The 24498-nt window shown below is 33.0% G+C and overlaps 1 protein-coding gene across 2 annotated transcripts in view; it reads left to right on the top strand.

Annotated features, from left to right (window-relative positions):
- Nucleotides 1-24498, top strand: part of LOC114349390 (alpha-tocopherol transfer protein-like) — a 49942-nt gene that overhangs the window by 11337 nt on the left and 14107 nt on the right. The window contains exons 1-4 of one of the 2 annotated variants that reach the window (XM_050646280.1): nucleotides 6560-6742; nucleotides 14806-15035; nucleotides 19197-19442; nucleotides 23262-23455. In XM_050646280.1, coding sequence (XP_050502237.1) covers nucleotides 14855-15035; nucleotides 19197-19442; nucleotides 23262-23455 — 621 coding nt within the window. In that variant the 5' untranslated portion in view covers nucleotides 6560-6742; nucleotides 14806-14854. Of the gene's footprint in view, nucleotides 1-6559; nucleotides 6743-14805; nucleotides 15036-19196; nucleotides 19443-23261; nucleotides 23456-24498 lie in introns of those variants that run through there. The other variant, XM_050646281.1, reaches the window with a different exon arrangement.

The raw sequence follows: 24498 nt of genomic DNA, 5'->3' as shown, positions 1-24498 counted from the left end.
CCCGGTTTCAGGTAAAATTTATTTTAGGCTTTATAATGGGAGTACCGTCTAGTCAGTGTTAATTGCAAAAGACCAACTCTGTCTACCTCGGTGGCTTATCGCTCCGGGTGTTTACCGTTTTGTAATTATTAACAACTTAGTACAAAAAAATGCGATTTTTTCCATTTTTTGCACACCATTAAAAAGCTAAACATGTAGATGACATAAAATTAAAAAATTTGATTTTTTAGAACATTGAAAAAGCTTCAAAATACTGATTTTTTAAGAGGCTACAGTAGCGATCAACAGGTAGCAACAAACGCGTTCCAAGATTGCGGCTCTAATTTTGAATATTTTGTCGAGATATTTGGCACACGTATTCGTAATATAATAAAGAATGGCGGTACAGAGCCCAATTTGAAAAAATATATTAATATGTGGAAATTACTCTGTAATTAAATAAAATGTTGAAAAAACGAGCCTGTACCGCCATTAAGAAGAAAAAAAAATTCTTCAAATAAACTTTTTTATCCCATGCCTAGATTTTGTGTAATCTTGGAACTACTAAAATTTTTTATTTCTAACAAGAAATTGAACATATCATAACTAAATAACTAATTAGGCAACATAGAGAAATTATCACTGTCATTTTGACAAACCTGCGTCAGATTTTCTCTAATGTTCTGTCATCTTTATCGATATCTGTTCAGTGCAGTAGTGTGTTAATTTAAGAATTCGTTTTTGTTGTTTCATAGGAAAGTAGTGTTTATTGATAGTTAATTTATTATATATTTGTTGTTGTTGTATAAGTTGTTGGCCTCTTTGAAAGAATAGATTGTTGTTAATTGTGAGTTTTAGTTATATTATATAGGTAGGTAAGTATATTTTACGTAAAAATATTTCGAATTCTAATGCGAGTATATAAAGTTTTAGGAGGATTTTTTATTCTAAAAATATTATTAATAGTTTAACAAAATGGAAAAAGTAAATCAAACGAAAAATAAAGTGAAACCTTCCAAGAAAAAGTCCATTAAAACCGTGCCAAAATTATGCGAAAATCGAAATTTGTTTCGCTTCACAACAAAAAATGATTATTTATTATTGTTTTATTATTAGATATTTCATGCAAATACCTTTCTAAATACCCATCTTAACATAAAATTTTCACCCATTTTGGTTTATTTTTATAAATATCTATTTATTAATAATAAAATAGTTTTCTATTACTTCCATTTAGCGCGACTATGATATTGTCAAAATATTAATCTTAGATAATGTCAAAGATTACCACTGTTGCCAAAGTTTATGATACTATCTCCCGAAGTTATATTTTGTTGCTACCTGTTGATCGCTACTGTTTACTCTTAAACTTAAAAAGTCAATTTGTTGCTTCGTAAACTGCAAAATAAATGAAAACGGATGTTTGTTAATATCTTTTTTCTATAAACTTGTTAAAAATGCAATTAGGGATTCCAATGAACTGTCAGTGGTGGCCGGTGGATGGCTAAACTGACATGGCCATAGACATAGTTAAGGGGGGTGGTCATTTCGTATCTAATGTTTACATTGAATATTGACAAATTTGTAAAGAATATCCTGTTTGGTTTTGTTTTTTTGTTAATTGTGTAGCGAAATTTGTGAAATTGTGATAGCAAATTAAATATGAAGTGGTTTAAACATTTGATACGCCTATGGATGACAGTTTCGCCATCCAGCAGCCATATTATATCACGTGATTTGGAATGCCTAATTTTTAGCACTCCATAGGAGCTCTAAAAATGTCACTTTAAAGTCAAACGTCAAAATATTTATATTTCATGTATTAACAATAATATTAATAGTAAATACCTACAATTTGCGTAATTTGACAAATTAATTTCTTGCACTGAAGTTTTACCATTTTCCATGGTTAAGGCGGAATGAGTAGAAATAACTGAATTTCCAGTCGAAGTTGAGGCCACAATATATTCGGATGTTGTTGGTGATTTTCGCTGCACCGGTAGCAGTTTTCGGGCAATCAAATTTTTATTTTATTACGTCTGACAGATGACAGATGCTTCAAAACTTCCGTAAAGTCAACAATGATTGCTAAGGTCCGTAATATACGATGCAATTTAAAACTATCTCCTTTCAATTTATTAAAGGTTTTTTAAAAAGTTTTTTAAAATTTAATTTAAACTGTATTATTGCATTTTTAACTCGTTTGTAGAAAAAATATTGTATGATATACGTGTTAAAAGTAAAAGTACATTTTTTAGGCACTCATGTGAATTGCAAAATTCGCTTCAAAAATCTTCACATGCGTGCCTTAAAATTGTACTTTTAACACATATCATAAAAAACTATTACTAAAACTAACTTAGAATGTTAGTGTTTCATCGAAAGTTGGTTATTGGGGTACTTCCAAACCCTCAAAAATCTATAAAAAATAAAAAAATGATATAACTTGCATTGGACTTGAACCTACCTCCCGTGTATCCCGCCGTACGAGAGTCGAAGCGATTTCAAACTACACCACCTTTCGCGTGTACGTCATGTGGGAATATACACAAACTGAACAACTTTTTGACATTTTGTTTATATGCATTTTTATTAGTTTGATTTTTGTCGAATTAAAATACAACAATATATAGAGTAAGAAGACGATACATTAGATGAAAATTTGTAGAAAGTTTGTTCGTAATCAGATTATGTAAATTAAAGCATTGCCTACTAGGGGTATAGCATAGCAAGTACTAGGTAAGTACATTATTTTTTTTACATTTTCCAAATAGGTATGAAGATAATTTTTTATTGGAATACAACTGAAAAATTTAGAATTACGTACCTGTGGCTTTTCAAAACTATTTAAAAAGTCACTAAAATTATAAATTTGATTTTATTTCTGTCCTCACAACAATAAAAACTAATATATTATACAACATTTTTGTTTACCGATAACCTCCATATTGAACAATTATTGACAGATCATTTCAACACCCAATCAGAGCCCGTATAAAGACTAATACCAAACTGTCGGTGTGCGCATGCGCGCAGATCAATATAAATTCACCCTCAATCTCAATCGCGCCTAAAGAAGTATAACTTCAAAAATATTTATTATAGTTAAATATCCCAATGCCTTTCATTCGGAAAGCTAGTATTTTAACAGGAATTTTCAAATAAAAAAATTTGGCCTAAGTCAATGTTGGCCAGAGTAAGCCATGTTTTTTTAATTCACAGCTAGTTTGTTTATAATAATCAAGGAACCTCATAAATAACATTTTAAAAATGTAGTCCAAAAATGAGTAATAGGGATTAATATGGAGAACTTCCAACTCCATCGAGTTCAAATACAAAGCAATTTCAAACTAATAAAATTTTCTATATCTCCGGATTTATTCAATGGATTTTGATCTTTATAGTTTTAATTTGTATGTAATTTCTACGTACATTAGAAATATGAAATTTATTTATAAATTTATTAATTAATAAACAGTATAATTTGAAAAAAAAAACAGTAAAATCCTGTATAAAAGGTTTATTTAAAAAACCTCAAAAGGGCCACATCAAATTCACATAACTAGTTTTCGACTGGTTTACCAGTATAATTTGCATGAACCACTCGTGAAAAAATAATTTTCTTCCAAAAATCTATTTTTATAATCATAGTATCATTAATAATCATAGAAAAAGTTAAAATACACTTTAATAAATAAACTATTTTTAATAAACAATCATTTATTGAAGATGATTTATTTATTAAAGTATACATTAACTTTTTCTATAATTAATAATGATTGTGAAAAAATTATTTTTTCAAAATTTTTTTAAACAAATTAGACTGTTTATTAATTAATACATGTTTAGACAAATTGCATATTTGCAATGTACACAAAAAGTACATACAAATTTAAAAAAGAGATCAAAATCTATTAAGTATATCCCGAAATATAGAAAATGATAATAGTTGTAAGTCGCTTTTTTAGTTTTTGAACTCATGGACTTGTAGGGTCTCTGGGATAAACAAATACAATTACTTTTAAACTAATTGATGGATGGGTCTCAATTTTTAAGGGGTTTGCTAAGTACCCCAATACTCAGCTTTGGGTGAAACACCAAGGTTCTACGTTAGTTTTAATAAAAGTTATTAACAAATAACGATTTTCACTTATTTTGCAGTTTGCAAAGCAACAATTTGACTTCTTATCTTTCAAAAATCAGCATTTTGAATATTTTTCAATGTTCTCATCATCATTATCATCTCTGGATCGACAACCTTTTCTGGGCCTTGGCCTATTCCAGGATTCTTCTACATTCTGATCTGTTTCGTGCTTTTTTCTCCAGTTTTTAATTTTTAAGGTTATTATATAATTTTCTATTTCAATCTTCTAAACAATTTAAATTGGTAATGTTATATGGCTAATGTAGCGTTTACATAGAGCGCAAAAAATCGAAAAAATCGCGTTTTTTGCACTAAATTGTTAATAACTAAAAAACTGCTTCGAACTGTAGGCAAAAAACAGGTAGGTATTCTTAATGTTGTTCTGAAGCTATTTCCTTGTGGCATTTTGATAATCAAGTATTTTTAATGGGAAATAAGCCACAATTTTACCAAAAGAATGATTTTATTAACGTTTCGAATCCCAAATCGGGTTTCGTTGTCAAAATACAAAATACTACTAAAATAAACAAAAATGTTGTTGCTAAGTAAAAAAATTCTTCTAATAATTTCTTTAATCTGACTCATTTATATTGGCAATTCAGACGTATATTATACATTTTAAAGTAGAAGACTTTAAAATGATATCGCCAATATTTATGAGTTGCGTTCCTGGGACGACTTTACTAAAAGACAGTTCATTCGATTACATGAAATCAATCCCAACTCAAGAATATCCGTCACAAAAAATCATAGCATGTGATCTGTCTTTAAAAAGACAATCAAATGCAACGATGACAGTAAAATTCTCGCGTTAGAGATTCCATAGTAAATCACGAGGGAAAACCAGGAAAAAAACTCCTGATACTATCCCGACATCGTAAGTATTTGGTCTTACATTTAATTTACTTTCAAAAAACTAATACCAAATTCTGACTTTAATATGTTTAAATTATAAATAATATTAATAATACATAGATATACAATAAGTAATACTAAAATATCGATACGTTAATGACTTACTAATCGTGGTATTTTCTTTCTATTGACTTCCTCTTTCAGTATGGGTAACCACATCCTACTGCATTCTATCGAGGAATTTGCGACACAATTGGATTCATTTAGCATAATTAGAGCCGCTTCTTTGATTTTTCTCTTTTTACTATCTGAGTCTTTCAGGACTATACGTGAATCTCTCAGGACTATACGTGAATCTCTCCACTGAACTCTATGTTCATTATCCCATGCGTGTTGACATATTTGAGATCTACCAAATTCTCTATTTTTAATATAAGACTGATGTTCACTTATTCTAACGTTTAATGGTCTTGATGTTTCACCTAAATAAAATTGTTCGCATTCACAAGGTATTTTATAAATGCAATTCTTTGTTTTTTCTTGTTCATTGTTAGGTTTAGTTTTAGATAGAATAGATCTCAATGTGTTTGTTGTTTTGAATGTTGTTGAAATGTTGAATTTATTTCCTATTGTTTTAAGTTTTTCGGATAGTCCTTTTATGGTATTGATTTTTTCCTCGTATTATTTCTTGTGAATGTTGTAGGATCCCGTTCTAAGTTGTTCTGTTCCATTCGATCCAATATTGACAATTCCTTATTTATAAACGATAAAGGATAATCATTTTTTAATAAAACAGATGTTAACAATTGTTTTTCTTCTAAAAATGAATTTTCGTTAGAATAAGTAATTTTGGCTCTATCATCTATCATATTTGGATGGTATCACGAGGTTTTTTCCTGGTTTTCCCTCGTGATTTACTATGGAATCTCTAACGCGAGAATTTTACTGGTATCGTTGCATTTGATTGTCTTTTTAAAGACAGATCACATGCTATGATTTTTTTGTGACAGATATTCTTGAGTTGGGATTGATTTCATGTAATCCATTGAACTATCTTTTAGTAAAGTCGTCCCAGGAACGCAACTCATAAATATTGGCGATATCATTTTAAAGTCTTCTACTTCAAAATGTATAATATACGTCTGAATTGTCAATATAAATGAGTCAGATTAAATAAATCATTAGAAGAATTTTTTTACTTAGCAACAACATTTTTGTTTATTTTAGTAGTATTTTGTATTTTGATAACGAAACCCGATTTGGGCTTCGAAACGTTAATAAAATCATTTTTTTGGTAAAATTGTGGCTTATTTCCCATTAAAAATGGTTGATTAGGTAGGTTTTCATCCTATATGTCTACAATAATAACTAAAAAAGTTGTCAGCTATTTGAACATTGCAGTGCCCCGAATATTTTCTATTTTTTGCTTATTTCCCTGGAGTAATACTTGACTAGTTAATATACACAGGTAATGCATATTTGATTATTTACCGATTACCGATATAATATAATGCATTTGCTTGACCCCGCTGTTCCAATAAACAAAGAGTTCTCCTTCTACAACCATCTCTTGAACGAGGAAGTATGAATCGCACTGTGCATTACAGATAAGGCAACCGAGTGGCTATCACTCACTCTCTTTGTGTGTCCGCAATCTGTGTAGTGTCGAGTAAGATTTGCTCTTAGATGCGGTGAAAAAGTAGGCTACTACTAGTAGAAAGTGTTACATCAGTGGGCCTGTTGCAGCATTTTTGTCGTAACTCGGTAAGTACTTTCATAATTGGTTTTGGCATTATCTTACTTCATAATTTTTTCACAAGAAAAAAAAATTCGATATACCAAAACTATTTTTGTTTACTAATTCGTTATTAAAATCCACAAGGAAAAGAAATAATTTTTCCTCTAACTGGTTGTATACCATCAATCACAAAAATTTAATGAAAATTCCTCTGTAAAAGGGATAATTTTTTTTATTAAAATCCCTTAAGTTCTATATCATAGAACGTTTTCGATTTTTAACAAAATCATCATCAGTGTTAAGAACATGTTAATTGCAAACTGAGCCATCAAAGAAATACCATGATGCGAACCCCTTAAATGGTATAAAAATATGTTATAATCACATATTTACTTAAAGTTCCATGGCATAATTAATATGGTATAATTACATGGATAATATTTATAAAGAATTACGCCCTTGGGCACAGTATGGCTCTCCCATCAGGTGGGTTGCAAAGCAAGTAGATGTGTCTCTATATGACGACTGTGACGACTGATGGTAACTTAACAGGCAACCTTAACCCTAACCCTAGGCCATCTAACAGGTCTTAGAGGGTTCGCACCCTGGTATTTCTTTGGTGGCTCAGCTTGGAATTAACCAGTTCTTAACATTGATGATAATTATGTTAAACATCGAAAACGTTCTGTGGTGTAGCCCTTAAAGAGGTTTTAATAAAAATTTTTATACCTTTTACAAAATGTTTTTCATTAAATTTTTGTAATCCATCCAGATTTAGCCATACGGCTCACACTCCCTCTAAGGGGAAAATTGACTCATCCTAGATCCCTACGGTATCAAAAGGATTGAGCTCTGGTGGGACTCTTTCCGTGTTATCGAGTCCTCTACGTGACTTGGAATGCATGTGTATCTCCCAAAAATTTTCATACACATCTGGCCGTTGCAACTAGTACAGCTTTCTGCATGGTCTTATAAAGATGTTCATTTAGCCCCAGCTTTTTTATGCTTTCGAGGAGGGTCTTCGGAACGACTGCAGTGGTAGATATAATAATAGGTATCGTCTGGGTACTTTGCATTCTCTATTGTTTTCGTATTTTAATTTCCAAATCTCTGTACTTGGCGATCTTTTTGTAAATTTACCTTGTATTCAGTTGCAGCAAATGCCTGGCAGCCCCCTGTAAGATGTTGGGTGGTTTCTTGGGTTTGACATCCATATCGGCATTTGTCGTTTTGGACCTGAGGGTCTTTGATGATATATTTCAGGTAATTTTTGGTTGGTATAACCTGATCCTGAATGGCCAGTAATGAACCCTCCTTTTCAGAGAACATCTTTCCTGATGTCAACCAATAGTTTGACGCTGTATTGTCGACATAGTTTTGGCTGACCTCATTGGGATGTCGCCCGTGCAGAGGTTTACCCATCCAGGTGCGCATTTTTTCGTCTTTAGTGATGTGATTTATGCGCATTTCTGGTTTCCTCAGTTTAATCGGTGTTGTGTCATCTACTGCGCAAATAGCGCGATGTAGAGTAGATTAAATTAGCAATTTGTTTATCTAATTGCTCACCTATATACATAAGTCATCTTCCTTCTAGATTCCGTGGTAATATTGTTCTTTCTACGGAACTTTTAGGATGGCGTTTTTGTGCCTTTGTGAGGTGTGTTCTTAATTTTCGCTGAAGATTCTCTATATCCGTTTTTGTCCACTTAACAATACTAAACTCATTCATGATTATTATTATTATTCTTTTTGATTTTGTCTTTAAGGCAAGTGCGGTATTTCCTTGAAAGGAAAATAGATACTTTATATGCGTATTCTATAAATGTATGTACTCGTATAACATGCCTTTTTGGCCCATTGCTGGATGGATAATTTCCATCGTTATCTGTTCTTAGCTGTCTGCTTACAATTTCTGATTCCCAACTCATTGACGTCTTCCATTATCGCATCTCTCCATTTCCTTCTTGGTCTTCCCCTCTTTTTTTGCCCCAGGTGCTCTCCAACCAATATTCTTGACTTGTCTGCCCTCCTGCATTCTTTATAGATGACCAAGGCATTCTAGTCTGCGTTTTCTAACTATATTTGATATCGGCGGCTTAGCATACAGTTAATACGTACACTTCTTGGTTCGTTCATCTTATTCATTGTTCCTTAACTACATACCTATCCTGCGAAGTATCTTTCTTTCCCAGGCATAAAATCTATTCTGTATGGTTTTATTCGTAATCCTCGTTTCAACCCCGTATAGCATTGTGGGCTTAATTATCGTTTTATCTACTCTTAATTTTGCATTATGTGATATTTCTTTAGCCTTAATTATTTTGTTATGCCCCAGCACATCTATTACTCTTGGTCAGCCTTAACTTCCTTACATGTCTAATCGATAAATGTACCCAAATACATAATATATTCGTCCACCCTCTCAAATTCTGCCCCTGATCCATCCTCCCCCTCTAACTTAAAGTCTCCCATGCTGCTTCCTTCTTTTTTCCTCGCAATTTCCATGTATATGGATTTCTATATTCTATAAATAGTCGATTAAAAAAGTTACATTTAAGGTTGTATTTTTCAGACGAAGCAATTTTATTTTTATGGTGTGTAGTGGGGTTACGTTTAAGTTCAAGTTTGCAGGGTCACTTCCCTTGTCCCCGTTCGCCATTTTGGAAAAAGAGGTTTAAAGGATTTTCACGCTGTGTCTCATAAACTTCAGGAAAATTGTTATGAGTATAACTTTTTTCTGGCCATTTTCGAATAAAATTACATCAGGGCAATTTTATAGAGGGTTTTTTCTACTACAAATTTGTTTAATTTCATTTATATTTCTGGGTTTTACAGCGCTCCGAAGTTGACCTAGATTCATTACAGGTTTTGTTTGGGTGGCTCTGATGGGCGCATAAGATTAAGACGTTTTTGAGGTAAGACGAATTATAGACTTAGATGTTGAACGTCATACAGCATTGAACAGCAAGATAATCAAGCATTCTGGTATGGTGTACTACATATTTAAGAAGCAGATCACCTCTTATTCATATAAACCACACTTTGATACTTTTATGATTTATTGGTGAAGTACTGCAACCAGTTTTACATCCCTATCTACAAACAATTCCAAACGCGATCTTTAAACAGTCTAATGCAAGACCTCATATTGCCCGTAAAACCATGGAGTTCATACAAGAATCTGGTGTAGACACTTTGGAGTGGCCATCAAAATCAGCTGATTTGTCACCCATCGAACATGTGTGGGATATGGTAGGTCAAAACCTAAATTGATTGCCACGTCCTCCAGCAAACTTAGAAGATCTGTTGCATGCCTTAAGAAGAATCTGGATTTTAATGAGTATTTCGCAATAAGATATAGACCACTTAATTCGATGATCACTGCCCCGTAGAGTAACTTAGTGTATAGAAAATCAAAATATACTCATTATTAATTTTTTTGACGAAAATGACGTTGCAGATTTGTTTGTAATGTTATAAACATTATAAACTAAATATTATATTATGTAATAAGAATATTATAAAGTATATTTCCATAAATAAATATTCAAAAAAATATATGTTCTTCTAGCTGTTGTATTTTTTTGGCCGTCAGTATACAGTGATGAGCTCGCTAATAACCGGCAAAATAGCGCAAAATATGGAAAACATAAAGAGAGGAAATAATACATTGCGAAACAAAAAGAGAGGAAACTAGTGGAGATGGAAATGATCGCTATAAACAAGTAACGCTATAAACAAGAGTATGACAACTGTCACTGTGACAGTGGAATTTTATACAATACTCTTGTCACAGACGTTATGCAGGGCAGATCAACAACATATGCAATTTTCATTATAAGGCAGTTGATGGAAAAATACAGGAGTAAAGAAACAAACGCTCATATGGTATTAATTGATCTTGAGAAAGCATATGATAGAGTTCCTCGCGAGATTCTGTGGTGGGCACTTAATAAGAAAGGAGTCCCTGGTGAATATGTAAAGATTGTGAGGGATATCTTTGAGGGAGTAACGACTAGTGTTAGGACAGGTGTGGGAGATACTGATAAATTTCATGTGAAAGTAGGATTGCACCAAGGCCCTGTGCTTAGTCCGTATGTCCATTGTGCTTAATGTATGCTGATGATGTCATGTTAGTAGGAAATAGTGAAAGAGACTTAGAACAAAAACTGGAACAATGGAGGCAAGTTCTGGAGGAAAACGGTTTAAAACTTAGTAGGACAAAACCGAGTATTTGGAATGTTCATTTAAATATGGAGTTACTACAAATAAAATGGTATCTTTGGATGGTGAACTGATTTATTCTCATAGGTATGATGTACGAAACTGAGTATTGGCCAGTGAAAAAGAAAGAGGAACAACGAATGCATGTGGCGGAAATGAGAATGTTTAGATGAATGAGTGGAGTGACAAAGAAGGATAAAATTAGAAATGAGTATATTATGGGAAGTCTGGGTGTGGCACCAATTGATACCAAAATGAGAGAGCATAGGTTAAGATGGTTTGCTCATGTTCAACGTCGAGACGTTAATCACGCAATACGAAGAATAGCTGAAGTGCAGATTCCTGGAAGGAGTAGGAGAGGAAGACCAAAGAAGACCTGGGGGGAGACGATAAGGCAGAACATATTGGTAAAGAGAATTAACATTGATATGGCCCAAGATAGAATTGTGTGGAGAAATGCAATTAGGAAAAGCGACCCCGTATAGGGATAAGGCAAAGAGAATGATGACTTCTGTCACAGACGTCTAAAGGTGAGAAACTATGTAATGTAATGTTAATTTATACGTATATATCGATCATTTCCACCTCCACTAGTTTCATCTCTTTTTGTTTCGCAATGTGTTATGTTTTCCATTTTTTGCGCTATTTTGCCGGTTATTAGCACGCTCATCATCACTGTATATTGTATGTTTTCGTCAAAGAAAATGTAGTCCATTTTTAAATCTCTCACGTTGTTAGAAACTTTCATAAAAAATTTTTTGAATTTGATTTTACTTAAGTACATAAATATTGAATAGTATGCGTGACCAATCTTCATTCTACCGAATGTGATTATACTTTTGCAGTTGTAAGTTGTATTTATTATATCAAGGTTTTTTCCACAATTTAATTTCTAGTCTATCTTATAGTGTTGGATTTGTAAAAACGTATTTTTGTCATAAAGTAGATATGTCACGTATGATCAATTTGTTATCATTTTTTACATGTATATTTTCTTTGTTTATTTGGTGGAAATTATAGGAAATACACGGAAGAGAATACCACAAGCAGTTCCTTATTTTGTCTTTTTTTGTCACGCCGAAAATCGATCTTTCCATGCGCCTTTGTGCCACTTGCATATTTTAGTGCTGTTGGTTTTGTGAGCGTGACAGTTTCTATTCTCACGCTCACAAACAGGTGGCGGGTAGGAACTTCTTTGGAATCCCTTAAATTCTATTGGATAGTCCTATCAGGAACAGTCAATCAATCTTTGCCCTCTGCAGATTCCAGGAGCTTCTTGACCCGGGAAGCTAGCACCTGCTAAGGCTCCCTTGTCCAGGGTCACGGATGAAGTGCAGAACGGCATCGAAGGCGACGAAGAATACTGGCAACCCTTGATTTTCGGGATAGTATAAGATCACAAACCTAGAACCGTCTGACCAGGAGCGGGCGGCTTCAAACAGCGTCGGTATTCACAATGAGCGGCTGAATTAAAAATTCACCAACCCGCCTTGCCAGCGTGGCGTTTCAAGGAAAATACCTCCCAACAAAACCGAAAAAATGTGTGCCCCCTTTAATCAAAAATTCTCCTGTCACAGGATTTTTTTAAACATGTAGTTTATGATACTGCCTCGTTTTCGTTTTAGTCCGGCCACCCTCTATATGTAATTAAGAGAGATTTATATATGAAATTAATATTTTTATATCAAGATAAATGTCATGTCTTTATTTCCTTTAATAAAGTTAATTTTTGAAGTTTCCCGAAATACCACGTGTAGCTCACTTAAATTTTTAATATGTATAATATTATACTTGTCAACCTTCGCATTTTTTGTTCCAATTTATGCTTTATAATAATATTATTATCATAATTTTATTTTTATTTTCCTCAAGAAAGAAGCAAGTTTATTATGTAACTCAATAGTAACCAAAATCATATAAATAACTTTTTTTGTTATACAGAGTGAGTCAAAGAAAACATTCCACCTCGATATTTGGTAGTATTTATTACATTTTAAGGAAATGACGAAACAGGTCGATGTTTGATCTAATTGGAACACGTTTTTACTATACATACATCTGTCATTTGTCAACCACCTCCCTTCCACTCCCCCAACCCTTATTTTTAAATAGGGCATAGGGGTCGTGTGCTAGCTCATTTGAAAGTTTATTCAATTCTATATTCAGTAATACTAATATTGACATAATTATTTATACAGGGTGTCCAAGAAAAATTATATTGCAGTAAATTAGTTGACACAAAAAGAAGAATGTATTTAATTTATTTAACTCAAAATACATTCTACTGCTGACAGAAAACAGAAAAAAATATTTATTTGATAAGTAAACATTGTTTGATGCTTAAATTCAATATTCAACTTACCAAAAGGCAGATGGGTTATTTATAAAAAAACATTTTTTTCTGTTTTGTGACAGTAGTAGAATGTATTTTGAATTAAATAAATTACATACATTCTTCTTTTTATGTCAATTAATTTAATTAAAAATTTTTTTCTTGCACACTCTTTATAAATCATTATGTTAATGTTTATATTACTGAATAGAGAATTGAATAACCTTTCAAATGAGCTAGCACACGATCCCTATTCCCTATTTAAAAATAAGGGGTGGGAGAAGTGGAAGGGATGGTGTTGACAAAAGACAGATGTATTTAACGTAACAATGTGTCCCCCTTAGATCAAAAATCGACCTATTTCGTTATTTCCTTAAAGTCTAATGAATACTGCTAAATATCAAGGTGGACTCTTTTCTTTGGCCCACACTGTATAGTTTTAGTCCATTGAAATGTTACATTTTTTAGGTCTTAGCTTGCGTTTTGTAAAAGACCTAAATTTTTTTTTTAATGTTTAGGGGGATCAGTAGAAGCTTAAGTTCAAGTTTATGGGGTCGCCACCCTTGTCCTTCGGCCGCCATCTTGGAAGAAGGGGCGCAAAAGGTTTTCGCGCTGTATCTCGTAAACTAGCAACGTCATAGAAAATTTAATTAGACATAAAAATATAGCAAACTAAATTTTCTACGATTTTATTTCTATTACAAAAATTTTGTAACAAGTTTCCTTTTGGAGGTTATAACTTTTTTTCAGTTCATTTTACAATAAAATGACATCATAACAATTTTGTAGAGGGTTTTTCAAATTTCTACTATATAGTTGTTTAATTTTATTTATTTATCTAGGTTTTACAACGCTCCAAACTTGACCAGATTCTCGAATGCTCATAGGGATACAATAAAAACAAAACGTTAGCGTTAGACCCTACTTTTCTATCTATATATTTTTTTATTCATACAATTTATTATTAACATTCCTATGCTATTATTAAACTATTTTTGACCCATCTCCCAACGACAAAACATATTATAACCGACTATTCCGTTTTAACTTTTGGAGGCATCAGTGATCAGTGAAGACAAATTTGTAAATAGAGTATTTGAGTAAATGGCAGGATACTGAAGCCTGATACCAGCAGAAATGTGTGACTGTTTATTAGGATTAAGTAAGGAGAGGTCTACTGTTGATAAAAAAGTGTCCAGGGGTGTCTGGTGTTTTTTTATGGGTGCTTAATGGTACTGCCTTGGTAGTGTAATTTGTGTATTGTTCTGGTAGTTCTTCTGATACTAAGCTTGCGAGAAAGGTATTCCCTTTGCGCTTATAATGTAGGATATTGATAGGTATTGCCTTGTGAGCTATAGTGGTATTTCTTCTGCTAGAACTTAAAGGCTTCTTATTGGAGTAGTTCTATAGGGTCCAAAGATTAGTTGTAGAGATGTGGTTTGAATAATATCCAGTTTTTTGGTTGAGTTTTATTTGCTGTTTTATAAGTAGTCGAGTTTGCTGCTTATTAATATATAAATAAATTTGTTACAGATACAGATCGACTTTTTTTGTCACCGTCCTGTTTAAATAAAATTCCAAAATGGTGATATGTATAGAAATAGACGAAAACAACATTCCTCAAATACAACTTGGAGAGCACTTAATGAGACTAGATGCAGAAGAACTCGGACCCAAAGACAAGAAGAGAGCAGAAGAGGAGATAAGGGAAACGCCAGAAAATGTTGCATATGGGTTAAAAAAAATTAGAGAATTCATTGAAGGTATGTCAAACTATTTTCTGGAATTAACCCTATTCTAAATGGGAAACAAGCCACAATTTAACTAAAAAATTTTTTTATTAATGTTTCGACCAAAACATTTTTATTTTTTTTTTAGTTAAATTGTGGCTTATTTCCCATTTAGAATAGTTAATTACAAAAATACCATAAGGAAATAGCTTCAGAACAATATTTTCTGAACATACATAATATTAGTACATATTGGATTTTGCTCAAAATTGTTTATTTACTAATTTCTTGTAAAATTTAGATCGAAAGTTGAGTCAGGAAATAAAATTCGAAGCTATTTATCCTCTGAGCTTTTTAAGATGGAAAAAATAAAGCATAACAAAATGTGGCGAAATACTCGACAAGGGAAATCTAAAAATACATTTCACGTCCTGTCATTCACCGTGATAATAATTTAAGCGAATTATTTCCCTTTATATCCACAAAAGTGAATAAAGTATAAACTAAAAGAAAAGAAAGGATGGTTTAGATTTGATTACAGTACATCACCTCTACTATGTGCTTATACGTATTTCGGAATAGCCGTTTCCTCATCGGAGCACCTGGGTAGAGGCACTGAACTGAAATCAGAGGATAAATAGTTTCGAATTTTATTTCCTGACTCAACTTTCGATTCATAGATGGTGGTAGTAGCATCTTTGGTAATTATTTTGATAATTACCCGGAAAGGATGAAAGGATTTGATTTCAGTTCAGTGCCTCTACCCAGGTGCTCCGATGAGGAAACGGCTATTCCGAAATACGTATAAGCACATAGTAGAGGTGCTGTACTGTAATCAAATCTAAATCATCCTTTCTTTTCTTTTAACGAATTTAGATCTTGAAAAATTGTATGAGAAGGTACATTATGATATTTTGTTGTGGTCGTTATGCTAAATTTTACTCAAACAATTTTATTCCATGACTGGCTTCCACACTGTATATGAATGATTTAAAATTAGTGGCTTTTATCCAAACCCACCTAGATCGGATGCTTAGTATAGACTTTCTCAAATGTCATTAGTATGCATTATTATATTAGCTAGTTGATAAACATTAAAGTATTGAGCAAAGATATTTACAGATAGAAATTATGCAGATAGAAAATATATTGTATATATTTAATGTACGTACTTCTTGTATGCTGATTTGATTTTTGATTATGTAAGATATATAAATATCTTACGTTAGGGTATGATGAAATTTTAAAACATCAGTAAGATTCTTATTGGGGCCGTGCAAGTTTGGAAAAGTGACACCAAGGGCCGGTTATTCGAACGCTAATCAAGAAGTTGATTATAATCAAGTCCCCTTAGCAACCATCGAATAATAAAATCCGTTGTTCGTACGCCAATGAGTTGATTGTAATCAATTTTCTTGATGGGAATCAAATCGAGATATCAAATACACGTAAAACACTAATCAATTGTGATGCGTTGCATAAACGCGAATCAAATTGACATTTATGCAACAGATAATCAATCAATAACTAATATAATATAATCAAATAATAACTAATCAATTAGTGACAATCCAGCAACCCAATTAAAGTTGATAATAATTAAATATTTGATACTGATCAGTTGATTCCATTTTTGATTAGCGTTCGAACAACCGGCCCCTAGTGTCATAGCGTCAGCAACATTTTTAGCACTTTTAATTATATTGGCCAATTATATTAGTCCTGGTTACTGGATAATTGTCAAGGCCATAGCCTTGACATTTTTTTCCAAATAAAAGTCTAATTTCTTCACTACAAAAGCCCCTGAATTTTTCATGTAACTCTCGTATCTTAAATACAATGTATTTGTGGGTTTCATACAACATAATAGTTTGCAATAAATCTTCAAGTTTTATGAAGTTTGCGGTCACACTTCTTATGAACGTAACAGTAAATGTTTCCACTTGAATATACTGCGAATCATGTCATTAAATAGAAACATTAGTTTCTAAACTGACATTAAATTATTTATAGTTTTCGATGAGCGTACCTCATCATTATGAGGTACCTTTGTTGTTACTATAGATCAAGTAACAACTTGTCAACTTAATACAATAGTACTCAATACTAGTATACGTACAATAATAATTAATCGAACTTTTGACAAAAACTATGGCTAAAAAACTTCGATTTGATTAATAGAATATATTATAGGTCTGGATCCCGCGTACCAAAAAAAGTTTATTAATGGCAAGCTGAAAATTTGTTAATAGCTTAACGGTGTCTAGTCGGACAAACTTTAATGTGTGGGAACACTGGAACAGGGAACGTTTTAATTGTGGAATGTAATTTTAATTGTGGAACTTGTCATCCTGACAAGTTTATTATTGTGAAAATTAGCAGGTTGTTTTTAAGTTTATTCAATAGCAAACTTTATATAATATATGAAAAAATGTTTGTCCGACAAATATGTTGGGCATTTTAATAAGTCCGACACGTAGAACATGTGAAATGACAAGAATTATGTAATTTTATGTTGGTGATAGAAATTTAGTAGTCTGATTTTTGCATGAGAGTTTAATGAAAGGGTAACAAATCAATTGGAAGTTCTGTCCGACAAGATAAGTAAGACGTTTTCGTAGTCTTACGTTCGAGACCTGTAACCTGTTCCACAATTAAAACTTTCCCTGTTCCAGTGTTCCCGTACATCAAAGTTTGTCCGACTAGACACCGTTAAGCTATTAACAAATTTTCAGATTGCTATTAATAAACTGTTTTTAGGTACGTGCGATCCAGGCCTATTACATATAGTGCTTTCGCAGTCCATTTAGGACCATAGCTTGACAATTGTTCTGTTCTTTACGGTCCTTATATTTTCCCTCTAATTTCTAACACCTTTCTCTTTAAAGTCCTTTTCTGCTTCATGGAATCAATTCTTTCTTGGTCCACCTATTCTTTTTGGTCACTCATGTCATCATCTCTGCATTTACTAATATTTTTGATAGTTTTTCTTGTTTGATTATTTCTATATGTCTTAACCATCGCAATATTGACGCAAATAAAATAAACCTTAAACCAAATAATATTCTTTGAAATGGCCTAGGAACAGACATTTAGTCTAAAATATCACTGATACTGGACAGAACACTTCTTATAAATATTATTGCAAAAAAAAAACAAATAGTAGCGTACAGGAACAACCTCCTTAGAAAACTCACAGGGATTCGATGGGACGCAAACTTTACAGTTCTCAAAATAAAGAACAAGCCCTGTGCTACTCTGCAAGAGAATATGAATGCCCACTATGTGATGCACCACTACACGAACACTCTTTGACCTAGACTCAGATCAAGGAAAGGCTTCCTAAAGACAAGCCCACTAAAGCTACCTGACGAACTAATACCCGTTACATGAAAGTCACAAAACTGAATATAAACTGGTGTTGCCATTTTCAAGACAAATAAAATCATGTGGGATAGGTGTGGGGTGAATTTCAGCACAAGTAACACTTACTGAAGTTCAGCCTATGTCGTGGTTACGGCTCCCGTTACTGGACAGAGAAACTTTCAACATTTGGATACGGTTTTCATTAGGGATACGAAAGAGTAAAACAAGCACTTATAAAAGTTTCCATGTAGGGGGATGGGTATAAAAGGTACAGCGCCACGATTTGTGCTAATTACATAAATATATTGGGAAGCCGAATACATATTATATGTAATGTTACTAATAATAATTAATCTCAGGTTTTAGGGTTGTTTATAATGAAAATCACGATAAAAGGATCGAACGTTGTATTTCGTCTGTACCATACAAAATCTGCGTGCTAGCTGACTAAGAACAGAAACTAAGAATAGTGTCTGTGTGTCCGTCTTACATCTGCAAAACATTAAAACATAAACAACGGTCAGTGAAGACCACCACACATATTAGGGAACTATGAGGACAGCTTAAGTATCGGTTCCCGGAAAGGCATGTGTCGCTGGTGGACAGACGCATTCCTTACATAGACGTCGCACAAAGGGCTGGTTTGTTACACACTTCTTCTTCTTTTCTCATGCACTGTAGAGGTTCTTCAATATCCTCCTGTAGATCCACCTTTAGAAGGCTTCGATTTGCTCTATTTCGGTGGATTGCGTCAGTCAATCAAAACAGTTTATTTCATTCTGAAACAATTTTTTTGACTTGTATTACTAATTGACTATTGTTTTTTAGCGGAACCAGACTTTGATGTACCTTTAAACGACGACACTTTTTTGATAAAATTCCTAAGGCCGTGTAGATATATACCAGAAAATGCCTTTAAAATAATGAAAAGGTTTTACTATTTTAAAGTAAAATACCCAAAATACGGTTTTGATATCACACCGGCATCAATAAGACAAGTATTTGACACAGAAGTATTCAGGTTTTTACCAACAAGGACATCGACCGGTTGTAGAATTATGACCGTAAGTTTAGGTAAGTTCTAATTTAATTACTTTAGTTCAAAGGGTACGTTCTCATGAATAGCATTGAGCTTTTTAATTTGGATTCAATTTGTAACTTAAAAAACACAAGAACATAGAATTCCTACTATTAAAATGAATTATATCACTATAGTGTCACGTTTTTAATAATCAAATAAAACTCAGGATAACTTGTATCTTAGTGCACCCTATTTTTTTCAAAACTGGTGAAAATACAAACATAAAAAACTTAATGCAACTTTATGTAATGTAATAGTATGAAAACATAGAGGATATGGCAATGGTGTTACATGTGATGCTCGATGCTCGGATTCAATGCCAAAATCTACATATAAATATTAGGGTGCACTAATATACAAGCTGTCCGGAAATTTTTATTATATTCTGACCGCAAAAGGTGATAAAAACGTTCATTCTAAGCAAAAAACGCCCTATACATTTTTTTGATAAAATTAATAGTTTTCGATTGATTCGCTATCGAAAGTGTTAGTTTTATATCGAAAAGATCAATGTTTTAATAAGTTTTCTGCTAATAACTCCAAAAGTTTTCGTTTTATCAAAACAACTTAACTTAACAAAAATGTACCTTTTGAAAAAATAAACACAACCTTTTTTTTTAATTTTCTTTAAAACCAATAGTGATCGAGCTATACTTTATTATATGTTAGCTCTTCTTCGTCAAATGCTAAATACTGTAGTTTCAGAAGTCCAAAGTCAAAAGACGGGAAATCTATGCATTTTTCGAGGATAACTTGTTCAAACTAATTTAAAGTATTTAACAATATCTATCTCTAGAAATAACAAAAAAAGTCTCTAGCTCAAAAATTAAGTGACTTATAATGAAAATAATGCCAGTCTCTATTTTTTTCCGCGAAAAAGTGATCGGAAGCAACCCCCTAATCACCATCCTAATTAAAATTAGTCATTGACCTTCTTTGGTCTTCTTTATTTATGCATTAATAATAGGTTCTAGAAGTTTGACCGGCTTAGAATGATTAGTTTTTAAAAAAATGGAGATAAAAGCAAATAACGAATTTTTGTAGTTTGGAAAAAATGGCCTTTTCTTCAGAATAGAAAGATTAGCATCAGAGATACGAAAAAAATGTTTAAATATAAAATTGTAGCTTATTTAATACCCAACATCCTGATTTGCAAAATTTTTTTCTACGACATTTAAAACTTGTAATAACATGCAAAAACCACCTTTACCAACCCTTTCAAAGTTACCTCTTTTTGCGACTGAGGATTTTAGAAAGATTTAAAATTAATAGGCTTATAGATCTTGTAAAAACCTATAAAATTATTTTTTACCAAACTTTCCAAGATAAAAAATAAAAAAGTTACGGTTAAAAAATCAATATATTTTTTTGAAAAAAAAAAAGGAGAAATCCAATTGGAAGCATAATAATGTAGATTATAGTCGGTTCGCTAAACTCAGACACAACTGGCTAGTTCTTCTTCTTCTTCTTCCTTCTTGTATGTAGGCTTTAAAGCCTGTTTCTTCTTCAATATTATCCTCCTAAATTGTTTAGGTTATCGCACCACCTTTTTCTTGGTCTGCCAATACTTCTTCGTCCATTTGGTGACTTATCCCGTGCTATTCGTACTATCCTATCCTCTGCCATTCTACTAATGTGTTCGTTCCACTCCTGTTTCCGTTTTGTCACCCATCCATTTATGTCTTCTATATTGCATGATCTTCTTATGTTTTCGCTCCTCTCCCTATCCAACAGACTTTTCCCTGATATTCGTCGGAGTATTTTCATCTCTGTTGTTTCTAGTAGTCGTCTCGTTTTAGATGTGTCAGGCCTTGTCTCCGCCGTGTATGTTAATATAGGTCTAATTGCTGCTTTATAGATTCTTGCTTTTGTGTCTTGTCTTAAGTGTTTGTTCTTCCAGATTGTGTCATTAAGAGATCCCGCCGCTTTACTTGCTTTTAAGCTTTGTTGTCGTACTTCCTCTTCAACATCTCCGTAACTGGTTATATCAATTCCCAGATATCTAAACCTTGCTTCCTGCTTTATTATTTTCCCATCAATTTCGATTTTACATCGTAGTGGGTATTTAGATGTTGTCATACATCAGACAATGTCAACTCAGACACAACTGGCTAGTGATTTTAGTAAGTAATTTTGCCAATTTGGCAAAATTGACAAAAAATAATTACTAAATAGTTAATAATTACTAAATAAAAAATAAATAACCATTTTCAATTTCGTTGTAACACGAAACTACAGCCGCATCATATTCTAGTTCAATCAGTACAGAGAGTACAGCAAGCACCTCTACCGGTTTGGAAACTTATTAGTCTCTCATCAGGAGGCACATATGCTGCTCTCTCTGACCCAACCAGAACAAACCCCGGTGTGCAGTCACGGATTGCAATGAACGAAATGGCAGAGATGTCTAGGCTAAGGCTCCACGGACGACAACTTTACGCTAGCAGTAGCTGTAAAATGAACTTAAGGTTCCGCGGAACGGAATAGGAATAGCCGAACTGTATGGACTACAGGACTGCTTGGGCATCCCTGCCATTTCGTTCGTTGATCCGTGACTGCACGCCGGGGTTTGTCCTGGTTGGGTCAAAGAGAGCAGCATATGTGCCTCTTGATGAGAGATTAATAAGTTTCGAAACCGGTAGGAGTGCTTGCTGCACTCTCTGATTGAACTATAATATGATGCGGCTGTAGTTTCGTGTTGCAACGAAATTGAAAATGGTTATTCATTTTTGATTTACATGTTTAGTCTGATTGGAGTACGAAGGGAACCATTCTCGTTGGAACTTTACCGCGCTGAGCAGATGGGACGTGAATTATAAATTGTAAAATTCCCTCATCTTCTTTAGTCTCAGCATCCGTTATGGCTTGCAAATTTTAGAAGCCTCGGAGGTGTTACCAGAGAAGGTTGCTATTGTTTTCAATCTGGTGGGATGTAGAGTAATATTTTTGGTATTGTTTTATGTGCTATTAGATTGAAAACTTAGCAATTACTAAATAGTAATTTTGGCAAGATTGGCGAAAAACAAAAAAATTACCTACTAAAATCCCAAGCCAGTGGTGTCTGAGTTTAGCGAACCGACTATAGTAGTGTTTTTAGTCATTGGTCTTATTCATTCTTCTTTATTTTATGTATTATTAATAGATTCTAGAAGATTGACTGGCTTAGAATGATTAGTTTTTAAAAGACTGGAGTTAATATAAAAGAGAATAACGAATTTTTGTAGTTTGGTAAAAAATGCCATTTTCTTCAGAATATAAAGATTAGCATCAGAGATACGAAAAAATGTTTAAATATGAAATTGTAGGTTATTTAATTCCCAAGAACTTAGTTTGAAAAAATTTTTTCTACGGCAAAAATTGAGTAAATCATAAATGAGTATATCGAAGAAAATTGATTTTTTTTCGATATAAAACTAACACTTTCGATAGCGAATAAATCAAAAACTATTTTTATCAAAAAAATGTATAGAACATTTTTTGCTTAGAAATAATGTTTTTTTCAACTTTTGCGGTCAACATATAATAAAAAATTTCCACCTACGAGATGGGGTGGCAACCACTCCAATGGTAAAAGCGCCTTTCGGCATCATATAGATTTTGATCCTTGAACTATCCACTACTTATTCTCAAATTTTCAAGCAAATCGATCCATTCTGTAAAAATTGCGAGGTGAAAAGCTTCGGTTCCTGGACTACATAAGCTTTTTAAAAATTCAGCATAGTGCTCTATTTTAAGGAGTGTTTATATATATCGTGTATCGAGTGTATATCGAGAATTATTTATTTATTTTATTTGGTTTAAATATATTTTAGATCACTGGGATACCAAGAAGGTGAGCATGGAACAACTGTTTAAGGCCGTAATGGTAAGCATGGAAATCGCCATGTTGGAGCCAAAGACACAGTTAGGGGGCGTCCATGTGATTTTAGATACCGGAGGTTTGTCCTTAATGCACATTTGTCAGTTTTCTCCCTCCATAGCAAAACTTATTTTAGAATGGATTCAGGTAAGTGTTTTCTTCTAATCTAAACTTATCAATAATTATAATTAAAAATCACAAAAACAAAATACAATTTATGATACAGAATTGTTTTATTACTAAAATCTGTCAATAAATTATCCACAAGTTCTTTCCTCTTCTTCTTTGCCGTTCCGGATGTTGGTTGTAGACATGTGATATTGGGGAACTCGAGCTAAACCAGGTGTATAATTTCGTGGGGCTCAGTGTTCTTCAGAGAGAATGGAAACACCAAATAGTAATGCGAGAATTTATTAATGAGACCTACACCCCGGGAGAACTTTGAGTATTGACTTACGACTTATTCGCGTTTCAGTTGAAGACTCTTTTTCTAGCTGAGATATTGTAGTTTTATAGAAGCTTAATTTGGATCATCGTTGACACGATGCCCGCGTGATTTGTATATCTAATTAAGGTAAATAGTTTTAAAATAAAAATGTATACCATTTTTATTCAGTTGCAATGCGAAGGTAAAACAATCTTACTTTTCAATTAGAATACGGAGTGCAGTCCAGTCCATTGAATCGCGATTTTCGGCTCTTATTGGAGCCTTCATCGGAAAGAACGTAGGCACTGTTCTCCCTATTTTAACTGATTCGCATTGAGAGGTTTTCCCACCCATTGCACTGAAGTGATGATAGTAGGTGGCTAGCGCCATCTGGCATTGAAAGACGAAGTAGTTTTCAATCCTAATAGTAAATTATTAATATTGAAAATATTACTAAAATATTTTTAAATTGAAAACTTATTGGTACACTTTCCTGGTGACACCTCCAAGACTTCTACAATTTGCAAGTCAAATGGATGCTGCAGTGAAGAGGAGAGGGAAGGATTTCTACACTATGCAATTCACATCCCCCGTCTGCAGCTGGTAAAGTTCCAACGGAAAATGCACCTAGTTACTCTACGGAGTAATACGACTCTAAAATAAAAATGTATACCATTTTTATTCAGTTGCAATGCGAAGGCAAAACAATTTTACTTTTCAATTAGAATACGGAGTGCAGTCCAGTCCCTTGAATCGCGATTTT

The sequence above is a fragment of the Diabrotica virgifera genome, chromosome 3 (genome assembly GCF_917563875.1).
Source record: "Diabrotica virgifera virgifera chromosome 3, PGI_DIABVI_V3a".
NCBI classification, from domain to species: Eukaryota; Metazoa; Arthropoda; class Insecta; order Coleoptera; family Chrysomelidae; genus Diabrotica; species Diabrotica virgifera.
The sequence above is the reverse complement of the archived record's forward strand: the minus strand, read 5'-3'. Positions and strand labels throughout refer to the sequence as shown.